The sequence below is a fragment of the Takifugu rubripes genome, chromosome 14 (assembly GCF_901000725.2).
Source record: "Takifugu rubripes chromosome 14, fTakRub1.2, whole genome shotgun sequence".
NCBI classification, from domain to species: Eukaryota; Metazoa; Chordata; class Actinopteri; order Tetraodontiformes; family Tetraodontidae; genus Takifugu; species Takifugu rubripes.
Window position 1 is genome coordinate 12141899 of NC_042298.1, and position 20094 is coordinate 12161992.

General features: G+C 40.2%; 2 protein-coding genes and 1 long non-coding RNA gene across 6 annotated transcripts in view; 1 reads left to right on the forward strand and 2 right to left on the reverse strand.

Annotated features, from left to right (window-relative positions):
* The window catches only part of LOC115252402 (uncharacterized), a 25792-nt gene extending 20527 nt beyond the window's left edge, over positions 1 to 5265 (forward strand). For all 3 annotated transcript variants that reach the window (XM_029847445.1, XM_029847447.1, XM_029847446.1), the window contains exon 6: positions 5142 to 5265. In XM_029847445.1, coding sequence (XP_029703305.1) covers positions 5142 to 5258 — 117 coding nt within the window. In that variant the 3' untranslated portion in view covers positions 5259 to 5265. The remainder of the gene's footprint in view (positions 1 to 5141) is intronic.
* Positions 1 to 7870, reverse strand: part of LOC115252413 (uncharacterized) — a 20566-nt gene extending 12696 nt beyond the window's left edge. The window contains exons 1-3 of one of the 2 annotated variants that reach the window (XR_003890861.1): positions 7822 to 7870; positions 7608 to 7739; positions 7439 to 7471 (exon numbers count right to left, since the gene is read on the reverse strand). This is a non-coding gene — a long non-coding RNA (uncharacterized lncRNA). Of the gene's footprint in view, positions 1 to 7438; positions 7472 to 7607; positions 7740 to 7821 lie in introns of those variants that run through there. The other variant, XR_003890862.1, reaches the window with a different exon arrangement.
* A 4758-nt stretch (positions 7871 to 12628) lies between these two features.
* LOC101065329 (integrin alpha-6-like) lies at positions 12629 to 17460 on the reverse strand. Its single transcript, XM_029847759.1, has 15 exons — positions 16820 to 17460; positions 16231 to 16749; positions 15784 to 16146; positions 15484 to 15697; positions 15128 to 15324; positions 14816 to 14881; positions 14656 to 14718; positions 13995 to 14140; positions 13789 to 13920; positions 13559 to 13680; positions 13330 to 13483; positions 13154 to 13237; positions 13009 to 13088; positions 12861 to 12935; positions 12629 to 12740 (listed from the first exon to the last, which is right to left on the reverse strand). The coding sequence occupies exons 3-15, from the start codon at positions 15890 to 15892 to the stop codon at positions 12710 to 12712; spliced, it is 1473 nt and encodes a 490-aa protein (XP_029703619.1). The 5' UTR covers positions 15893 to 16146; positions 16231 to 16749; positions 16820 to 17460; the 3' UTR covers positions 12629 to 12709.
* Positions 17461 to 20094: the final 2634 nt, after the last annotated feature.

A 20094-nucleotide genomic window follows, 5' to 3' on the forward strand; every position in this document is an offset into this window, starting at 1 on the left:
ACGCTGTTTCTGGATCTGTTTAAGTTGCTTTTCATCGACTTCCACGTTGTTTCTGCAATGAAAACTGCAAAATGGCCCAACAGATCTGGAGCCACAGCAGCGGGCTGTTGAGGTCATCCAGAGACGTTGGGTTCTCGGAGTCAGAGAGGACGGGACACTGGAGGAGCACAGAGCGTTCTCCAGGGGTCGGATCATAGGAATGAGCCGTGGGGACACCATCACCTTCGGATTCTGAGACAAAATTAGGCACAAATGAATTCTGAATAACGACTGTGATGTTCCAAGATGAACTATGTCCAAACCAGCAGATATTCACCTACTACTGTTAGGTCTACTCTTTTCAAAAATGCACTTTTCTCCGTCATGCAGAAATAAACTCCAGTATCATCCACACGTGGGTTTTTAATAACCAAATCAAATGATCCTGTTTCCGTTCGATTGTGAAGTGAGAATCTTTTGTATGATGAGATGATTTTCCGAGGGAGTTCAGGTAAGGTTCCAGGAATAACTCTGATCCATAAGTGGGTTTTCTAAACGTCGTGCGGGGACACTTCAGTCTCACAGTCTCTCCAACAGTTACATTCTTGTCTCAGTGATGTTATTTGTGCATCCTGTAAAGGCAAATAATACACCCAACATAGGAAAATGTGTTTGATCTCTCCAAAATGACAGAGCAAAGAGCAGATTCTTGGAACTAATTAGAAAAAAAAATGTAGTTTCCTGGGTTACTTACCCCCAAATCTGACAGGAAAGAGGAGGATCTAAATAGAATCACCATTCTCTACTTAGTGCGCCTGTCGCGTCTCACGGGTTAAAGGTGCTGCTCAAATGATCAGATGAGGAAACAGTTTCATCACAGTGTGCTTGGTTCTCAGTAAGAGCACAGGGGAGGAGATATCAGCTCGTTTTCCAACCTCTGAAAACTGAAGCAGAGTCTTTACGTTTTTAAAGTAAAAGCACTGTGATGACATTTCCCCTTTTCTTAAATCTGAGAGTATTTAGTTTTGATGGTGAAGGAATTCATTTGAATTTTAGCTCCCTGACTCGCCAACCAGAAATTTACAACAGTAACCCAAAAATTATGTTTAGAAGAGATTTTGGTTTGTGTTTTAGCACATCCAATAAGATCAATCTAAAGTTCAAGCCAATTTATTTAAACTAATTTACTAATAATTACATGTATTTAATATAGAATAATATTAAGATGAACAAACTCTCTCCTTGAGGCAAGGCTGCGTGAGGCAGAGAAACCATGAAATAATGACCCTGTTACCTTTACCCCAACTGTTTCAGTAGAGAGAGGGAGAGGTCGCCAATAGAGGGAGGTTAGAAAGACAATAGACAAGTTCAGCACCACAAAATATTTAGATTTAAATCAAAGAACAATAATATACAAGTTCTGTTTTTAAGTGAAGTGGAAAACAAGTGTGTAATGACTTCATCTACCACGAGGGGAGACATACACGCTGCCGATACATATTCAAATTAACTGCAGCACCAACAATTACGCATTTGTGCTTAAACTTGCAGCAGTTTTTGAACCTGAACTCGAACCAAGTAGGTCTGTTTGATGTGGCTCAATCTAATAGGCAGTCCATAAAAGTCTGGTGACATCCTGATGTGCAGAATTATTTTAACAAATGCCTAAACTAGGATTGCATTATAAATCTATTATTTTGTGGTCTAATCAGCTCACATAAAAGATTCTTATAAAGCTAGCCACACGGTGCTTTTTAAACTAGACCAATGTCTGCGGATGTCCAGACCTCCAGTGGATATAAAGAATAGTTGAACATTTTTCGCTTAATTTATATTCTAGGCCAATGGTTTGACAGACAATTATGTGGTTAGACAGTTCATATGTTTCAATTTCCGTGTTTATCGGATGCATCTGGTTCATTTTTCAAACCAAATGTCTGTTTTACTATATACATAGTAACTTATTAACGGCTGCCTTACAAATAAACTTAAATTATTGGGAAAAATCTCTACCAAAACATAAAAGGTACGTTTTTTTTAGCCGTTTATTAAACACACTAAAGCAAACTTTTAGTTAATTCTGGTTTATAATAACATAAATACTTTTGCTGGGACACACCCAGCATCATTTTGAGCAAGTTTCAGAACACAAACCTACAAAAAAAGACAATATAGAAATTAAAACACCAAACTGCTAAAACAAAAAAACAAACCCTACAATATCACAATAATACAATGAACAATAATAAGAAACAATTTCAAGTTTAGAGGAGAAGAACTGATCAACCTGACCAGAACCAATTTTAATTTTAAATCGGTTCCTTCTATGGATACAAGCAGCTCTTAAAACTCTTAAAAGCTGAGCGATAACGTTGCCACATTTGTATCTGTGTGTAATTTTATTTGAATTGTCTTAATAAACAATGTGTTTCCTACATTTGCATTCATTTCCTGTAACGGGGGTCCTCACTTCAGAGTAGACTGTTTGTCTTTGAGACGACCCTCTGTCTGGTTGAGCTTTGCTCCTGGTGAAGACTGGAGCAGAATAACACATCTCCTCTTCTGCCTGAGCAGACACAGGGAAAAATCTCATGTTAATCAAAAATCAGTATTTACACGTCTATAACGCTTTTGATTGTTCTGATCCTCACCGGCTGAGTGTCCTCGCCACTTGCGCCTGTTGTGCAACTGAGTACGGCAGCTGTTTTAAAAATAAGAGAAATAAAGCAGCTGTTTCAGAAGGTATTTTATTGAATATATTCTCACTGAACAATAATGGGAAATAATTTTACGTTTTTAACTCCTTAAAAAAAATTAAAAACGTACCCTCGCAACAGCTCGAAGATTTGCCCTTTTAGGATCCAAACCAGGCAGACATTTACAATGACACTTACAACCAAAGCAGCAGCCAGCAGAACCACCAATATAGTGTTCTCATCTAAGACCCCTGCAGTCCTGAAGTTGAGGGTTTCCAAAGAAAACTCCCCACATTGTGGCCACAGCGCAGGAAAAGGGCCCAGCATCAGAGGAGCCCAGTAACTCTGAGCTTGCTGCTCTCCCATTTCTGTGGAGCGCCCACCTCTGACACCACCCTGCATCCATCCTGGCTGCCTCCGTGTGCAGCAAAGACACTGGGATAAGAGCATCAGGTCCAGACTGGAACCAGCACACGTTGCGCTCTGTTCTGCAGTTTTGTTTTCAGAGTCAGAGAGGACAGAACACTGCAGCCGTCACTGAACGCACCGAATCAGACGGAGGCACTTGGATTACGGCTTGACATCAGGCTCCGTCCCTGAGAAATTGAAATAGGACCAGAAAACATGTCGGGTTTCTGTCAATCTATCGCTCTGAATCACAGACTTTGCTGCTGCAGCCATGTAAATGTTCCCACTGTGGCAGAAATAAAGATATCTATCTTTATCTGCAACATTTTAAAAGAATATGATGTAAATTGTTATTTTACATCATTCTTACCTTGAATTCTGAGAAATATCCCATGAAGAAATGTCATGCTTGTATAAGTAGTTTTAATACAGTAATAAAATCCTGCATCATGTGGAGTCACTGACAGAATATGCAACAAAATCGTGCCAGGCCCTTGTTCACAAATAAAATGAGAGGATTTGTTTGGAGGCTTGTAGGAAAAATAATAAATGACTCCCACGACATCAGGTGGGCTTCCAGGAACAAATCTGATCCATAGAACATTGCGGCTCTCCAGATTGCTCGCGTTCACAAGTCAGAGTCACATTTTCTCCAATATCAGCACGTTTCATCTCAAAGTGCTGCTCATCCACCCCACCTAAAGAAAACAGCCAATGCAGTAACATGGGCACTATTCTGTATTAACGTTGAATATAAATTGAATAAAAGAGGACTGTATATACTTACGCACGAGTCGGAGACTCAGCAGATAAAATATAAACCTCATGTTTGGCTAATCCAGCTAAGGAGACGGTTAGATGGGCCTGAAATGTCAAAAATGTCCATCTTATGTACTCGTATCAAATGGGAGGGCGCAGAAACACCATCCTCTGATTGGACTACTGTGAACAACAGTGGAAATAATCAACTGTCTTTGGAACACATAAACCACCAGCAGCACCAAGGTTTCTTTCATGTTCAGGTCCGGTTTTCTACAGTTGACATGCAGTAAAACAAAATACAACAGGAAACTGGAAAAAAGAGTTATTACCTTGAGTGGATTTAATATTTACACGACGGGTTATTTAGCATGAATTCCACCCTTAGAATTTTTGGCAGTGCAGAAACTACCTGATGACCAGAGAAATACTCAGATTATCATAAAAAAGAGACGCACAATTCAGATCAAAGACAGCAGCTCATTGTCGGTCAAACACTGAGGACACCAGACTTTGGAAGAATCTATCAATTAGTTTTCTTTTCTCTTCATATGTAGAAATTCAGCAGTAATCAAACTACTGTGGAGGAACCTCTCACAGACTGCCCCCCACCCCTCACACACACACACACACACACACGCACACACAGGCAACAGAACGTTCACAGTCCAGCCCAGGAAGCCGTGCTCCACATTGAAGCCGAAACGACACAAATGAGGGTTCAAGTTTCATGTTGGCTGATGTTATTGTGAGCTGTGACCTCACAGGCTGCTGAGAAGGAGCTTTCCTGGATAGAAATGTGTTAATATAATAGATAATAGAACTGGTTGAGGACGTTATTGTAAAATTCAAATACCGGTAAATAACATCAAGGTAAACTTAATTTGTATGTGCACCATTGATTGTTATTCATATTTTACATTTTACCAAAGCCCTAATTTCTCTCATTCATTGGTTTTTGACAAAAATAAGGAAGTCTTCAGGAGGAGGCGGAGGTGACTCTAGGGGGGCGCTGCAGTTAAGATATGCATACCTTTCACCATAAATGCCCAAATGCGTCACTATATTTGTTGCAGCCAAAGTTTTGCAGAGACTTAATGTCTATGTACCACATCGACATCAGTGCTGGAGTAATTTTATTTTCTCCCTACAAATTAACAAATATAAAACACGCACTGGTGCTGTGTCACAGTGGATACATTGAGTTCCTCACTATAGAGGGTATAGGGGTTGGTTTTGGACACCGCCTCAGATTTACACGTCATCATTGGAGATTTAATGTGTGTTGATTATTTTCAGGATGGCGAGTTGAGAGAAGAGAGCTATGTAACGCTGAATTTCCCCTCAAGAAAGAAAAGGCATGCAGCAAAGGGGGAGTTACCCCCAGAGTGCATTTACTCTGGTGTCAGAGGCTGAAAAGACTTTGAATGTGAAATTTAGAAATAGAAAGAAATAAGAAAATCATTGAAGAGGTATTTCAGCCAGGATGACAAAATGGATGCGTCTTTGCTGTGGACCTAATGTGTGAGTGGTGACTCTGAATAATCACTCTGCAACAAAAACCGCAACGATTGTAGACATGTGGTTATATATGTGGGCAGAATGAGCAGAATGGCAAATGTGCACACATCAGGAAATGATGCGAGAATCTAAGTTTCAGTCTGAGGGGAACTAAGTACTGGTTTACTGCAAAATAAATAAATACAGTATATATTTACCAAACTCATTGGATCCGTTTTCATATAGAATTCTCATTTTATTGTCATTTATTTTTGTTATGAGATGGTATGCCAAAAAACCCAAAACCCCAAAAAATGACCCATTATTGTAGTTGATTTTGTCCTCAAAGCTCATTAAAGTGGTCGTAAAGCAACTTAATTACTTTTTTTTGTGTGTGAATGAACTGAATCAACAACAACACCATTTTAGGGAAACGTTGGGATGGTCCATTTGTCACCAATCCCCCATTTAAATATTCACCATGTGCTGGTGATGTGTTAGTTATCAGTGGATACTTCAAGGTACGGCAAAGCAGGCGTTAAACTGAGTTACGTTGTGGCGGACACATAGGGGTGTATCTCCCACCCAGGTGATGCATGGGGTGATGGGCGTGGTTAGTCCTTCATTAGATGCACTGTTCGAAGCACCATTTAGTATTGTCTGGTGGATGCGGAATAAAGACGTTTAAACCATCTGCTCAGTCTGAGTCGTTCCTCGTCCTGCCACAACGTCACAATAACATCAGCACAGTTTTGCCTTTAGGTACAGTCAACTTTCCCCTGCTGCCCCCGAGAGGCATGGTGTGAGGGTGTAGTTTGTCACCCGCGCTGTTCTTTACTCTTATGTTAAGACTCAGACAAACCCCACAAACAACTGGAGTCCTTTCAAGGTAGAGCTGAGCAGCAGTTCAAGCTTCATCTGTCAACTCTGCTCGTCTGCTGCTCACTCACCTCTTTTATTTGGTGCATACAAGATTTATGTCAATCAGGACCTCACGATTCCTTGTTTCCTAACTACTTTTCCCATTTTTACGACCTCCTTGTCTTATCGAACAGGGTATCTCTAAGTGCTGGTTATATAAACAGCTCCAGCACTTAGTTTAAACATTCACACATTCCTTTTCTTAACAACATTCCTTAAACACTCTAAATCTAATCATCATAGCATTTAAATGATAATAGCAACAACAACAATAATTCTTCTCACAATGGCATTTAGTTAACAGTGAGTTAAATACATAAAACACAGCATCTCTTTGCACACATTTTATTTGTTAATGAAGGAAAATGACCAAAAACATGGTAAAATGAAGTATAATGTAGAAGTCAGCCTTAATCAGCCCCTCCAGAGTATTCCCTGACATCAGAGGAGATGCTTCTTTCTTCCTTCTCTGTATCATCATTTCTCACTGATTTTCTTCGAGCAATGTTTGGAATGGCATAAACCAAATCCTGCTCCTCACTGGTCTGGGAGAAAACATGGACAATCATTATTATTAACATTATGTATGGCTGTGTATCATGTCTTTACCTGTTGATTGCAGTGATCAACACGGATTTTTACAGCAGTTCTTTGCAGAGTATAATATAGAAATATAGACAATATAGAAATTAAAACACCAAAAGTGCTAAAAAGAAAAATCTACAATAATCACAATAATACAATGAACAATATTAAGAAACAATTTCAGGTTGAGAGGAGCAGAACTGATCAAACCTGACCAGACCAATTTTAAATTTTAAATCGGTCCTTCTATGGATACAAAGCAGCTCTTAAAACTCTTAAAAGCTGAGCAATAACGTCGTCATATTTGTATCTGTGTGTAATTTTATTTGAATTGTCTTAATAAACAATGTGTTTCCTACATTTGCATTAATTTCCTGTAACGGGGGTCCTCACTTCAGAGTAGACTGTTTGTCTTTGAGACGACCTCTGTCTGGTTGAGCTTTGCTCCTGGTGAAGACTGCAGCAGAATAACACATCTCCTCTTCTGTCTGAGCAGACACAGGGAAAAATCTCATGTTAATCAAAAATTAGTATTTACACGTCTATAACGCTTTTGATTGTTCTGATCCTCACCGGCTGAGTGTCCTCGCCACTCGCGCCTGTTGTGCAACTGAGTACGGCAGCTGTTTTAAAAATAAGAGAAATAAAAACAGCAGAGTAAAACGAGCTGTTTGGTGAAAGAAAAGTACACAAGTGAAGTAAATTTGCCCAAAATGCTTCTCAAGTAACTTTAAGACATTTAAGAGACGTGTTTCTTACCAGTGCAACAGCCACAAAGGTTATTCTTCTGCTCAGTCCTCAGATAAATAAAAAGGACGATGAGACCACCGGACACAGCAGCACCGAGTGTGTATAAAACTATGGAGATCATATGGCCATCTTTAATTTTTACTGAAATCATAAAATTAAAATAATTAGCATATTTATTGCCAATTTGAAATACAGGAAGTAGAATGTAAAAATCAACTTTTACCTTCAATTTCGGGCTCTGAGCAGTTCCCCCATGTCTGCTCACATTTTCCTACGGAACAACACAAATCTCCAGAAGAGCAGATGTTACTGAAGATGCTGTTTCTGGATCTGTTTAAGTTGTTTTCATCCACTTCCACGTTGTTTCTGCAATGAAAACTGAAAAATGGCCCAACACATCTGGAGCCACAGCAGCGGCTGTTGAGGTCATCCAGAGATGTTGGGTTCTCGGAGTCAGAGAGGACGGGACACTGGAGGAGCACAGAGCGTTCTCCAGGGGTCGGATCATAGGGATGAGCCGTGGGGACACCATCACCTTCAGATTCTGAGACAAAATTAGGCACAAATGAATTCTGATAAATGAACTGTGAAGTTTCAAGATGAACTATGTCCAAACCAGCAGATATTCACCTACTACTCTTAGGTCTACTCTTTTCAAAAATGCACTTTGCCCCTTCATGCAGAAATAAACTCCAGTATCATCCACACGTGGGTTTTTAATAACCAAATCAAATGATCCTGATTCCATTTGGGTTGTGAAGTGAGAATCTTTTGTATGTTCAAGTGATTTTCCGAGGCGTTCAGGTAAGAATCCAGGAATAACTCTGATCCATAAGTGGGTTTCTACCGTCTTGCGGGGACACTTCAGTCTCACAGTCTCTCCAACAGTTACATTCTTGGTCTCAATGTTGTTATTTGTGCATCCTGTAAGGCAAATAATACACCCAACACAGGAAAATGTGTTTGATCTCTCCAAAATGACAGCAAAGAGCAGATTCTTGGAACTAATTAGTAAAAAAATGTAGTTTCCTGGGTTACTTACCCCCAAATCTGACAGGAAAGAGGAGGATATAAAATAGAATCACCATTCTCTACTTAGTGCGCCTGTCGCGTCTCACGGGTTAAAGGTGCTGCTCAAATGATCAGATGAAGGAAACAGTTTCATCACAGTGTGCTTGGTTCTCAGTAAGAGCACAGGGGAGGAGATATCAGCTCGTTTTCCAACGTCTGAAAACTGAAGCAGAGTTTTTAAGTTTTTAAAGTAAAAGCACTGTGATGACATTTCCCTTTTTCTTAAATCTGAGAGTATTTACGGTAGTTTTGATGGTGAAGGAATTCATTTGAATTTTAGCCAACCAGAAATTTACAGTAATAACCCAAAAATTATGTTTAGAAGAGATTTTGGTTTGTGTTTTAGCACATCCAATGAGATCATCTACATTTCAAACCAATTTAATTTAAACTAATTTACTAATAATTACATGTATTTAATATAGAATAATATTAAGAATGAACAAACTCTCTCCTTGAGGCAAGTGTGGTGAGGCAGAAACCATGAAATGACCCTGTTTCCTTTAACCCAACTGGTAGAGAGAGGAAGCGGTGCAATAGAGGGAGGTTAGAAAGACAATAGACACGTTCAGCACAAAAATATTTAGATTTAAAATTCAAAGAACAATAATATACAAGTATGTTTAAGCGAAGTGGGAAGAAAGTGTGTAATTACTTCATCTAACACGAGGGGGAGACATACATGCTGCAGTACATATTCAAATTGTACTGCAGCACCAACAATTACGCATTTGTGCTTAAACTTGCAGCAGTTTTTGAACCTGAACTGGAACCAGTAGGTCTGTTTGATGTGGCTCATTGTTGGTCAAACACTGAGGACACCAGACTTTGGAAGAATCTGTCAATTAGTTTTCTTTTCTCTTCATATGTAGAAATTCAGCAGTAATCAAACTACTGTGGAGGAACCTCTCACAGACTGCCCCCACCCCTCACACACACACACACACACACACACACAGACAACAGAACATTCACAGTCCAGCCCAGGAAGCCGTGCTCCACATTGAAGCCGAAACGACACAAATGAGGGTTCAAGTTTCATGTTGGCTGATGTTATTGTGAGCTGTGACCTCACAGGCTGCTGAGAAGGAGCTTTCCTGGATAGAAATGTGTTAATATAATAGATAATAGAACTGGTTGAGGACGTTATTGTAAAATACAAATACCGTTAAATAACATCAAGGTGAACTTAATTTGTATGTGCACCATTGATTGTTATTCATATTTTACATTTTACCAAACCCCTGTTTTCTCTCATTCATTGGTTTTTGACAAAAATAAGGAAGTCTTCAGGAGGAGGCGGAGGTGACTCTAGGGGGCGCTGCAGTTAAGATATGCTTAGATATCACCATAAATGCCCAAATGCATCACTATATTTGTTGCAGCCAAAGTTTGCAGACACTTAATGTCTATGTACCACATCGACATCAGTGCTGGAGTAATTTTATTTTCTCCCTACAAATCAACAAATATCAAACACGCACTGGTGCTGTGTCACAGTGGATACATTGAGTTCCTCACTATAGAGGGTATAGGGGTTGGTTTTGGACACCGCCTCAGATTTACACGTCATCATTGGAGATTTAACGTGTGTTGATTTTTTTCAGGATGGCGAGTTGAGAGAAGAGAGCTATGTAACGCTGAATTTCCCCTCAAGAAAGAAAAGGCATGCAGCAAAGGGGGAGTTACCCCCAGAGTGCATTTACTCTGGTGTCAGAGGCTGAAAAGACTTTGAATGTGAAATTTAGAAATAGAAAGAAATAAGAAAATCATTGAAGAGGTATTTCACCCAGGATGACAAAATGGATGCGTCTTTGCTGTGGACCTAATGTGGGAGTGGTGACTCTGAATAATCACTCTGCAACAAAAAACCACAAAGATTGTTGACATGTGGTTATAAATGTGGGCAGAATGAGCAGAAGTTTCAGTCTGAGGGGAACTAAGTACTGGTTTACTGCAAAATAAATAAATAAAATATATATATACAAAACTCATTGGATCCGTTTTCACATAGAATTCTCATTTTATTGTCATTTATTTTTTAAATGTTATGAGATGGTATGCCAAAAAACCCCAAACCCCCAAAAATGACCGATTATTGAGTTGATTTTGTCCTCAAAGCTCATTAAAGTGGCCGTAAAGCAACTTAAACAGTTTTTTTTATGTGTGAATGAACTGAATCAACAACAACACCATTTTAGGGAAACGTTGGGGCGGTCCATTTGTCACCAATCCCCCATTTAAATATTCACCATGTGCTGGTGATGTGTTAGTTATCAGTGGATACTTCAAGGTACGGCAAAGCAGGCGTTAAACTGAGTTACGTTGTGGCGGACACATAGGGGTGTATCTCACACCCAGGTGATGCATGGGGTGATGGGCGTGGTTAGCCCTTCATTAGATGCACTGTTCGAAGCTCCATTTAGTATTGTCTGGTGGATGCGGAATAAAGACGTTTAAACCATCTGCTCAGTCTGAGTCGTTCCTCGTCCTGCCACAACGTCACAATAACATCAGCACAATTTTGCCTTTAGGTACAGTCAACTTTCCCCTGCTGCCCCCGAGAGGCATGGCATTTAGTTAACAGTGAGTTAAATACGTAAAGGACAGCATCTCTTTGTACACATTTCATTTGTTTATGAAGGAAAATGACCAAAAATATGGTAAAATGAACACTGTTGTAAAAACAAAACACTGTTGATACTAAAGCATCAGTATGGTCCTCATGGACGCTTTCTCTGATCCATAGTCATTATGATCAGTATTCATTCATTCTCAACATTTTCCCCCATCTCTTCCCACCTCTCGCACCTTCCTCATACATTGAAATATAGCACAGCCTTTTTCATGTTGTAACAGTTTTTTGGTAATAAACGAGTGATATTTTCCGCTTCAATTTCTTTAAAAAAAAAAAAAAAGGTAAATTTCTTCAGGAAATCCCATCTTTAAGGTGGAGAGTTTCTTGGTTTGGGTCCTCAGCTTGGGGTTTTTGATTCCGAGTTGGCCAGTGGATACATCCACGCTGATCACACAGAAAACATAGAAATAATTATGTATGTTTGTAGCCAATATTTAGAATATTATGTTGCAGCAGTTTGGAGGGCCGTCTTTAACATGGAGTAACCGTTGTTAAATAACTTGGTGTTTTAATATGTGCATCAGCATAGCTGAAATGAATGCAATTTTCAAGCCTCCACTAAGAAATGATTTCATTTACCATCCACAACAAGAAGACCATCATTGCCAGCAACAAAAGCAACGCAGTGACAGTGAGGAAGATGATCCACCAGGCGACTATGGTGAAATACTCGATCTCTCTCTCCATGAATACTGTCAGTTTTACCTGTTGACGTTCAAGTGAATATAGGAATGATTATTCCCCACAGTTAGGCAGCTGAGTGTGATTTTACTATCTTTGGTGTTTACCTGTGTGCTTAGTCTGCCAGATTTTAGCCCAGTGTTTTCTGGAGAGTTTGTCAAACTGAGTGTCGCATCCACGGTAATCATTAAATAATTAAATGAGCTGTAATCCTGAAACAGAGAGCTAAGACTTCACAGGTTTTCAATGATGGTCAGAAGTGTTGTGTAAAACAGTTTGAGTAATAGGCAGAGGTGTTGGGTACCTTTACATCTTTAAGGTGATCGATCTCATTTACAGGCGAGCAGGGCACAGACTGGACACCTTTACTGCTGGTGTGACTCAGGTACAGAAGCCACTTCCCAGCAGAATTCTCCTTTGGCCAGAAGAGGTTCAGTGAAGCATTAGTGAAGGATTTCAGTGATCTACCCAAATTTGTTATCTGCCGGAATAAGACATCACAGCGTGGTTTGACTTTTTGCTTCAGATGTAAACCTAATATGTTGTATGAAAAAGTAGAGGAAAAGATGATTTACCATAAATTCATACTGAACTGCAGCTCCGATATCCTCTGCCGATTTTATGGTGCTCTTACCCTCCAAGCTTTGGCCAAAGGACACTTGAGATGGACAAAATGAACCTTTTGCAAGCTCAACCTCAAATTCATTATCAGTTTTGCATATTACATTGCATCTGAAGATCTTGTTCTGCATCTTCAGATAATTAAAAACACATTTGACTTCTGTGACCTCCAAAAAGCACATAACAATGAAAGAAAACATTTCATTTGCGTTATTAAATGACAAACAATGAGGTAATGATGCCACACTTACCCGTATAATTGCAGTTTTAGTTCAAAAAATACTTTGGCCACCGCCTCAACTGGTTTTAAGTCCTGCCTGCTGGTTCTGAAAGATTATTCACATTCATGTAGAGTATAGCTCACTGATCAATAACTTATGCCGGTCTCTGATCACTTACGTTTGAAGCTGCAGAGTGATATTCACAGCCTTTGTACTCAAAGAGATGCCTGATGTTGTTAGCATCACACAGAATGTAACCTACAGGGAGGAAGAAGAAAGTGAGGATAGAAGAGAAACTGGTGAGGAAATTCTGTGGGACTGACTTCTGCATCTCTCTGGATTGGGTTTCCCAGTCCACAGTCTATTAGAGTCCCTTTGTCATTGACTGTACAGTCCACCTTTGGCTCCTAGGGTGATGAAAGATGATTTGGTTTTACAGCTGCAGCCATGTCGTCCGCTCTGGTAACTTACAAAGGTTCCTAAATCCTCCGGCACTCACCGAAGCTGTGCTGACAATATCAGAGTAACGGAGAGTGTCTGGCAGACTGATGATTGAGCGAGTTTGGTGGGCGTCATCCCCGCCCCAGTTGGTCACTGTCAGCTCCAAAGCGATGTCTTCCTCAGTTGGAGTGATGACTGCTACACCATCCTCTCTGACAGAAGGACAGAGCGTCCAATCATGCTCAGCTGTAGATCTGTTCCATTGGGCTTGTGGTGCCTCGTCTTACCCGCTGAGCGATCTGAACACGCTTTTGCCATTTTCTGTTTGTCTGGAGCAGAAGTCATACTGTAGATGGAGGTTGCTTTGGCAAATGTTGTCGCTGCCGCAGCCTCTGTTTAGGAGGGTGATCTGTCAAAAACACACAGGGCAGAGGTCATTTGTTACTCTTTCAAAGGTTCTAATATGCTCTTGTGGACAAAGGCGCTTTCTAAATTTAAATGGTCAAGATTTGTGTACCTCTGAGACCTTGTTATTGGGCTGAAAGCGGTCCAGTATGGGTGTAACCTGCCCACTGGTCCATTGAGTGGAACTCCCCAGAGACATAGTAACTGAGACGGGGATAGAGTGTAGCCGGTCTTTGAAATCCCGCTGCAAGAGAAGTGGTCATAGTCATCTTTGTCTGTGAACCAGATGATGGGTCTTGTAACACAAGAAAAGAGTACCAGGAGTCTGAGCTTGATGTCAGTACAGATTTCCATATCCTGCCCCGGCAGCTCCAGCTTCACTCGAGGAAGCCCCAGAAAACCCACTCTGGGAGGAAGCCTGACATTGCTCTTCCTAATATCAGCCTCAAAAGTGTAATTGAGTACTGCAAAGGGGAGAAAATTATGCATGTGGATGCAGCAGACGATTCAGTTAAGCAGCCTTTAAGAGATATCATGTAAATGCATTTTTTTAAAATATCACTTCACAGCTGTTTTACTCCTATTAAGTTACATCTTCAGTCAATCAAATAGAAGAGAAACTTGAAAGACGAGTGTGATATGTAAGAAAAACACGCTTGAGCTGTAAAATAACTGTACAAGTGCAAAAGAACACCCGATCAAAGGTGCTTCATGTTGTCATGTCATGTTATCGTTTGCGTTTTATACCATACCATGTACGTTTATCACACTGTTCCTTTGTGATGTCTATTTTATCCGGTGTAACTCGCAGGGTGCTGCTGACACGGACCACGGGCCTCGCTCTGGAACGCAGAAAGACTGTTGATCATTTCAATTCAATTGTCTTCATCTCCACGTGCTTAAGTTTTAAATACCTATAAACAAAGACAGAATCGGACAGAGATCCTACAGCCAAATCAGGGTACAGATTATCGTCCACGTCCAAGTTCCCGGACAGTGAATATCCAAACAGCGTCACAGATCTGGATCTGGATGAGAGCACTTGAAGAAAAGAGAACATTCAATCTCCCTTTCGGCAGAAATGTCCCTTCCAGGCTTCCATATTTACGTCCCTACCTGCGCTGCCTTTGTGTTGATACCGTTTGACGAGCCACAGTAAAGATACACTCGGCCAGACCCATCATATGGTGCTCCAACAGCAATATCTAACAATGGAAACAACAGTAACATACACGATATTAGTTTTTGGTCCGTGGCATTGTTCTTAAGCGTGTGATTTGTATTTAAAATATACTGCAGTTCTTTTTCAGCTAGATTATCAGCCTGTAGTTGTCACACATGACCGCAGAGGTCGCTGTTTACTAGGTTTTCGTCTGCTTTGACGGCTCCTTTGCCAGCTCTGTGGTTGACGTTTCAGTGTGTCCGTCGTTTTTATATTAAAATGACTTAACCTTCATAATTATCTTGATTGGTGTCTCCTATGTTTTCCACGGCGAGTCCAAACATGGAGCTTTGTTGTCCAAGAAGCTGAATTGGAGCGATCTTCTCCCAGTTTCTCCCATTGTCGTTAATATATATATATACTGCTCCTCCAACTAACTCATCTTTCTTATAGAACTGTGGTGCCCCTACAGCAAGGTCCTCCCATCTTTGGAAAAGAAAAAAACAGCCACTAATGTCAATATTGATTGTTAGGTGATTGTACAGTAATACCATCATTGACTGTAAAGAGGCTGGGAGAGAGTTGAAGGTCTCGGAGGATAAATAAAAGATAATTTAATTAGATATTGTTCTAAAATAAACCTACCCATCACCGTTGAAATCAGCTACAGCCACATCATATCCAAAAGAAGAGGCTAGACCCGGACCAGAGAGGACCAACTCCACAGACAAGTGTTTCTTGGCTCTAGGGTCTGGCCTAAGAAAGGCCACCTGACCACTGTAACCTCCTCTGGGAGCTCCTGAAACGATGGTCAGCTCACCCTTCCTGATAAGAGCCAGACCAGAGTCAATGGAGAATCCTGGAGGACAGACCCATTACACTTATTAGTGAAACTATAACTTTCATTCAACATGGGAAAAGAGTAAGACCAAAACTCAAACCAACCCAGGTAGCTGTTCCTCAGGAGAGGAATAAGCTCGGGATTAAAGTGGTCAATATCTCCGGTCTCCCGTGGGTCATCAATTGGAAATGGAAAGTCGTCTATAGCCTCCATGCGTACGATTCCTGATAAATCACATAAAATTATTATAAATATTAGAATGACATGCCCTGTTGGCAATATGCAAACCAATGGTGGTTGTTCCGGAAATTGCTGAGATGTTCAGAGTCACAAACCACCCTCCTCCACGTCTTATCTTGCGTCTGGACCTGTGCCTGCAGGTCATCTCCTAAGAGGTAACACTGGCCTGTCAATAGGTGAGCCACAAAGGCATCTGGGACCCATTGCTGGTAACGATGGGCGCACATCTACAGAGACAGATAAGAAAACAGGTGAAGACCGGTTTTCAGTTTTCCAGGTTTTGCTTTATTCTTTCAGGTTGTGTTACTCACCATTACATTTTTCCCAGGACCTTGACTTGTTACTCTTACTCCCATCCACTGGCCGTCTATTCCTCTACTTTCAAGGAACTCTAGAAAATAAAACCACTGAGGAGTTTAAATTTAAAATCAGTAACTGTTTTTTCTCATACTTGTTTTTGAACTATAAGCAGATAAAGAGTTTTGACCCTTTCCTGACCTAAATTATAAAGATGAACCTTAAGCTGCAACACAAGCCCTTGTGTTCCTTAATAAAACTCAAACCCTAGTGAAATATTGGACAATTCATACAATTCAATTTGTACTGGTAAAGTACAAATCACTGGTGTACTGGTAAAGTACAAATCACCAAGAGAACCCCCCCCAACCATCACAGCAAGCGAAAATGGCCCATATTTCCAGCAGCATCCTTTATTATCAAACTCAATGGGCTCACAGCGTTCAGATGTTGTTGCAAGGTCACACTGGTAAACAACACCGGTAACATTGACCTGGTTCTGATGTTTGGCTCGTGGAGCTCCCACCAGCAATCTGGACAAAAACACCTCAATTGGTGAGACGTGGTAGTATTCAAAGACAACTGAGGCTGTTTTGTACTCACAGGTTCCTCCTGGTAGGGTTCTGCTGCTGGTGCAAGGCCACAGAGAATCCAAACAGGCTTCCCGGGTCTCCGCTTTTTGTGAGCAGATTTTTTGTGTCTAGACTGAATGCTGAAACTTGGAAATGCCAGAAGTTGCACAGACACCATTTGCAGTGCATCACTGTGATTTTCCAGGTAGACATTTTGCAGAAACTTCACTCGCCGAGAAAACACGTGCAACCGCTGACAGAATAGGGATCAAGGTTTCTAACTAGCTCACCTCAACCACAGACAAAGGACAGGGTGTGGTGCTATTTACCACCACACAAATATAGCTGCGACGTTGCGCTTTATGACTTCTAACATTAGTAAATATTAACCCACTTTTACTTTGGTGGGTACATGAGAGACTTTCTGAGCAAAAGTCTTGTGGCCTGCACAGATAATCAGTCATGAGTAGATGTGTACAGATACAAATAAAGTCTCAACAGCACCTCCACTCGCTCTGCAAAAGGAAGCAACACTAAAGAGTTGCACCGCCACTGTAAACTTGGTAAATTGCAACCAGGCCTATGAAACAATGTGCTTAGTGATATGTGCACTGCAGAAACAACCTTTTTTGAGTATCATGACTATGAAATAGACAAACATTATAATAGTACATCTGTATTCCAGAGCATGACCACATGTCATTTTTTTTTTTTTTATTGCATGGTTTCCTTGATACTTTCTTAGTTACACAATTGTTATTGTTATTGTACATCACATTCACACCTGCACCACAGCAAAAATGAAACTCAATTATTCATTTGCATTTGGACTGTCACTGCGCTCTCTCTCTCTCTCTCTCTGTCCCTCACACACGCACACACACACACACACACACATACACTCTTTCTCTCTTTCTTGCTCTCTTTCTCACTTGCACGGTGACAAAGGACCATGGAAAATTCACACATTTGTGGTGGGTTTGGTCATAATGAGGCTTTAGGGTCTACTTCTTTTTAAAGCATATGAAAATAAAACTGCTTCTCAGATGTTTCAAGAATTGCAATTTTTATTTATTTTTAAATTCCCAACAGAGAGATTTTATGGCGAACAGGCGTAACAAAAAACATGTCAAAAATGTTTCATCATCTGTCTACTTAGTTTGATTTTTGATCCTTGGACCACTGGTGCAGCTGTCCTTCACCTACACCCACTAATAGTTTTAGCAGATGTTATCTAATGCTATGAATGGGTTAACTGAAGAGGCAGAGGGTAAATTTTGAGCTGATAAATCTTTTCTTTTGTCTATACTGATTAAGGTCAACTCACTAAAAGGTCAGAGCTGCACAATGTTAACCGCATGTACTAAAATTGTTTGAGGCATTTGTTGGGGCCAGTATCCTGTTGAGCAAGTCATATGGGTTCTGGTAAAAGAAAGACATGCAGCCAACCGCAGTCTACTTTTTACCTCTGGCTTGTTTTCTTTCAAAGGTGATGAGAAGCAAATACCACAGACCGATGTTTGTCAGTTGGGCAAGGCATGCAGTCGAAATGGAAACTTATTTTTTTCCTTACCAAAAACAAAAATGTATAAATATAAATAGTAACAATGCATTTTTAACTTGGATTATGAATTACAAAACTTGCCTATTTGTACTGGCAGGAAAAAAATGGACAACAATGACTCAAATTTAAATTCCTGTGAGGTGCACCTTCAGGGGCTGACAGTGCAAGGGCCGTAAAAAAAATAGCTGGTGGGAGTTGATAGTAATTCACAGTAATGTGCAACTGAAATTGATCTGTTAATCATGATTTCTTAAAAATAGATGCTTGTGATATGCTTGCTAGGTCATGAGATCATCAAATATAGTTCAGTGCAGCTGAAGTGATAGATGAACTTTAGATTTTCTAAATGACAAATTTAATATAGTAACTTCCATTTCAGTAGGAAATGTGTCAAAAATAACCAACAAGCACAAGTAAAGAATCAAAAGGCCAGGCACATCTTATTGTGAGGATAAATGAATATTACTTCCCCACTTCTACAAAAAAATCTAGTCTTTCTTCTCAGCTATAGCACATGTGACTCAAAATGATAGTCCTGGTCTAACGTCCCCCAACACACACACACACACACACACACACACACACACACACACACACACATGCACGCATGCACACATGGTTGGGCCACCACCTCAAGGTGGAGAAAAGATGCAATGCAGTATAATGTGTTTAATTTAATTATCAAGTATTTTGGCTGTAGTTATTTTATTTATTTTGTGGTAGGTTTTTTGCTAAAAGACAGTAAAAGGTTATTTGAAAATAACCTTTGAATATCTTATCTGGGCTGATGTGCATGTTTCATCCTAAACAACCACAAACTGACAAATGAAATATCTGATTTCATTTCATTCCTTCCTTTTCTTCACAGGGGGCCTATCGCTACTTGCTTGAATGAGTTGCCAGCTCATTGCAGCATTTGGAGGTGCATTACCTTGCTCAAGGGTACCCCGGCTACACTCCAAATGTGTCCTGACACCTGGCCCTACTACCAGAACACTTGTTTTGTAGGCACCGGGCCTTGAACCAAGACCCCTCTGTTCCTCAACCCAGTCTCTGACAGACTTTTTTTTATTGTCAAATTAATTTGGATTTGAGCCCATGGGTTTATTTCTGAGCATCGAGTGTGAGAGGTATTTGGGTTCTTCTTTCATTTCCTGACATCAAAGGATGTCACAAGAAGCAGAAGAGCCAGAGCAGTTATATAGTGATGCTGGTGATGTGATGTGCTTTTACGTGTGAAGATTCCAAAATAAAGGTGACAGTTTGACTTAAAATGTTGTGAAGATACTTTGTTTAAAAATTCACTTATGGGTCATGTTAAGGGGTGCAATATACCAAAGGACTTATTCTCTCTCTGAGGATTTAAACACTTATTTCTGTGAGTGAATATGAATTATGTCATCAAGTTAATGTTTTTAACGATGAGCCCCAGATTGTGCAAAAAAGAACCTTAAAATTTAAAATTAGTGTCATTGAGGGACTCATTCCCCTCCCGATATTTCCCACAGTGTCTCGTTCATGATCAGCATCAGACAGTCATTTCCAGTCATTAATGTTGCACCCTTTTTCTGTGTTTATTAACAAATTGGACTAAGCCTTTGCTTTTTGATGAAACTGTATATAAACCTTGTGAACTGCTCTTCATGTTTCGAGTTGCGGCTCTACTTTAGGGCCGAAAACTTAAACCTCAAATGGACACCAAAGGAAGTTTTGATTTTGATTCTTTGGAATTGTATTTTCTC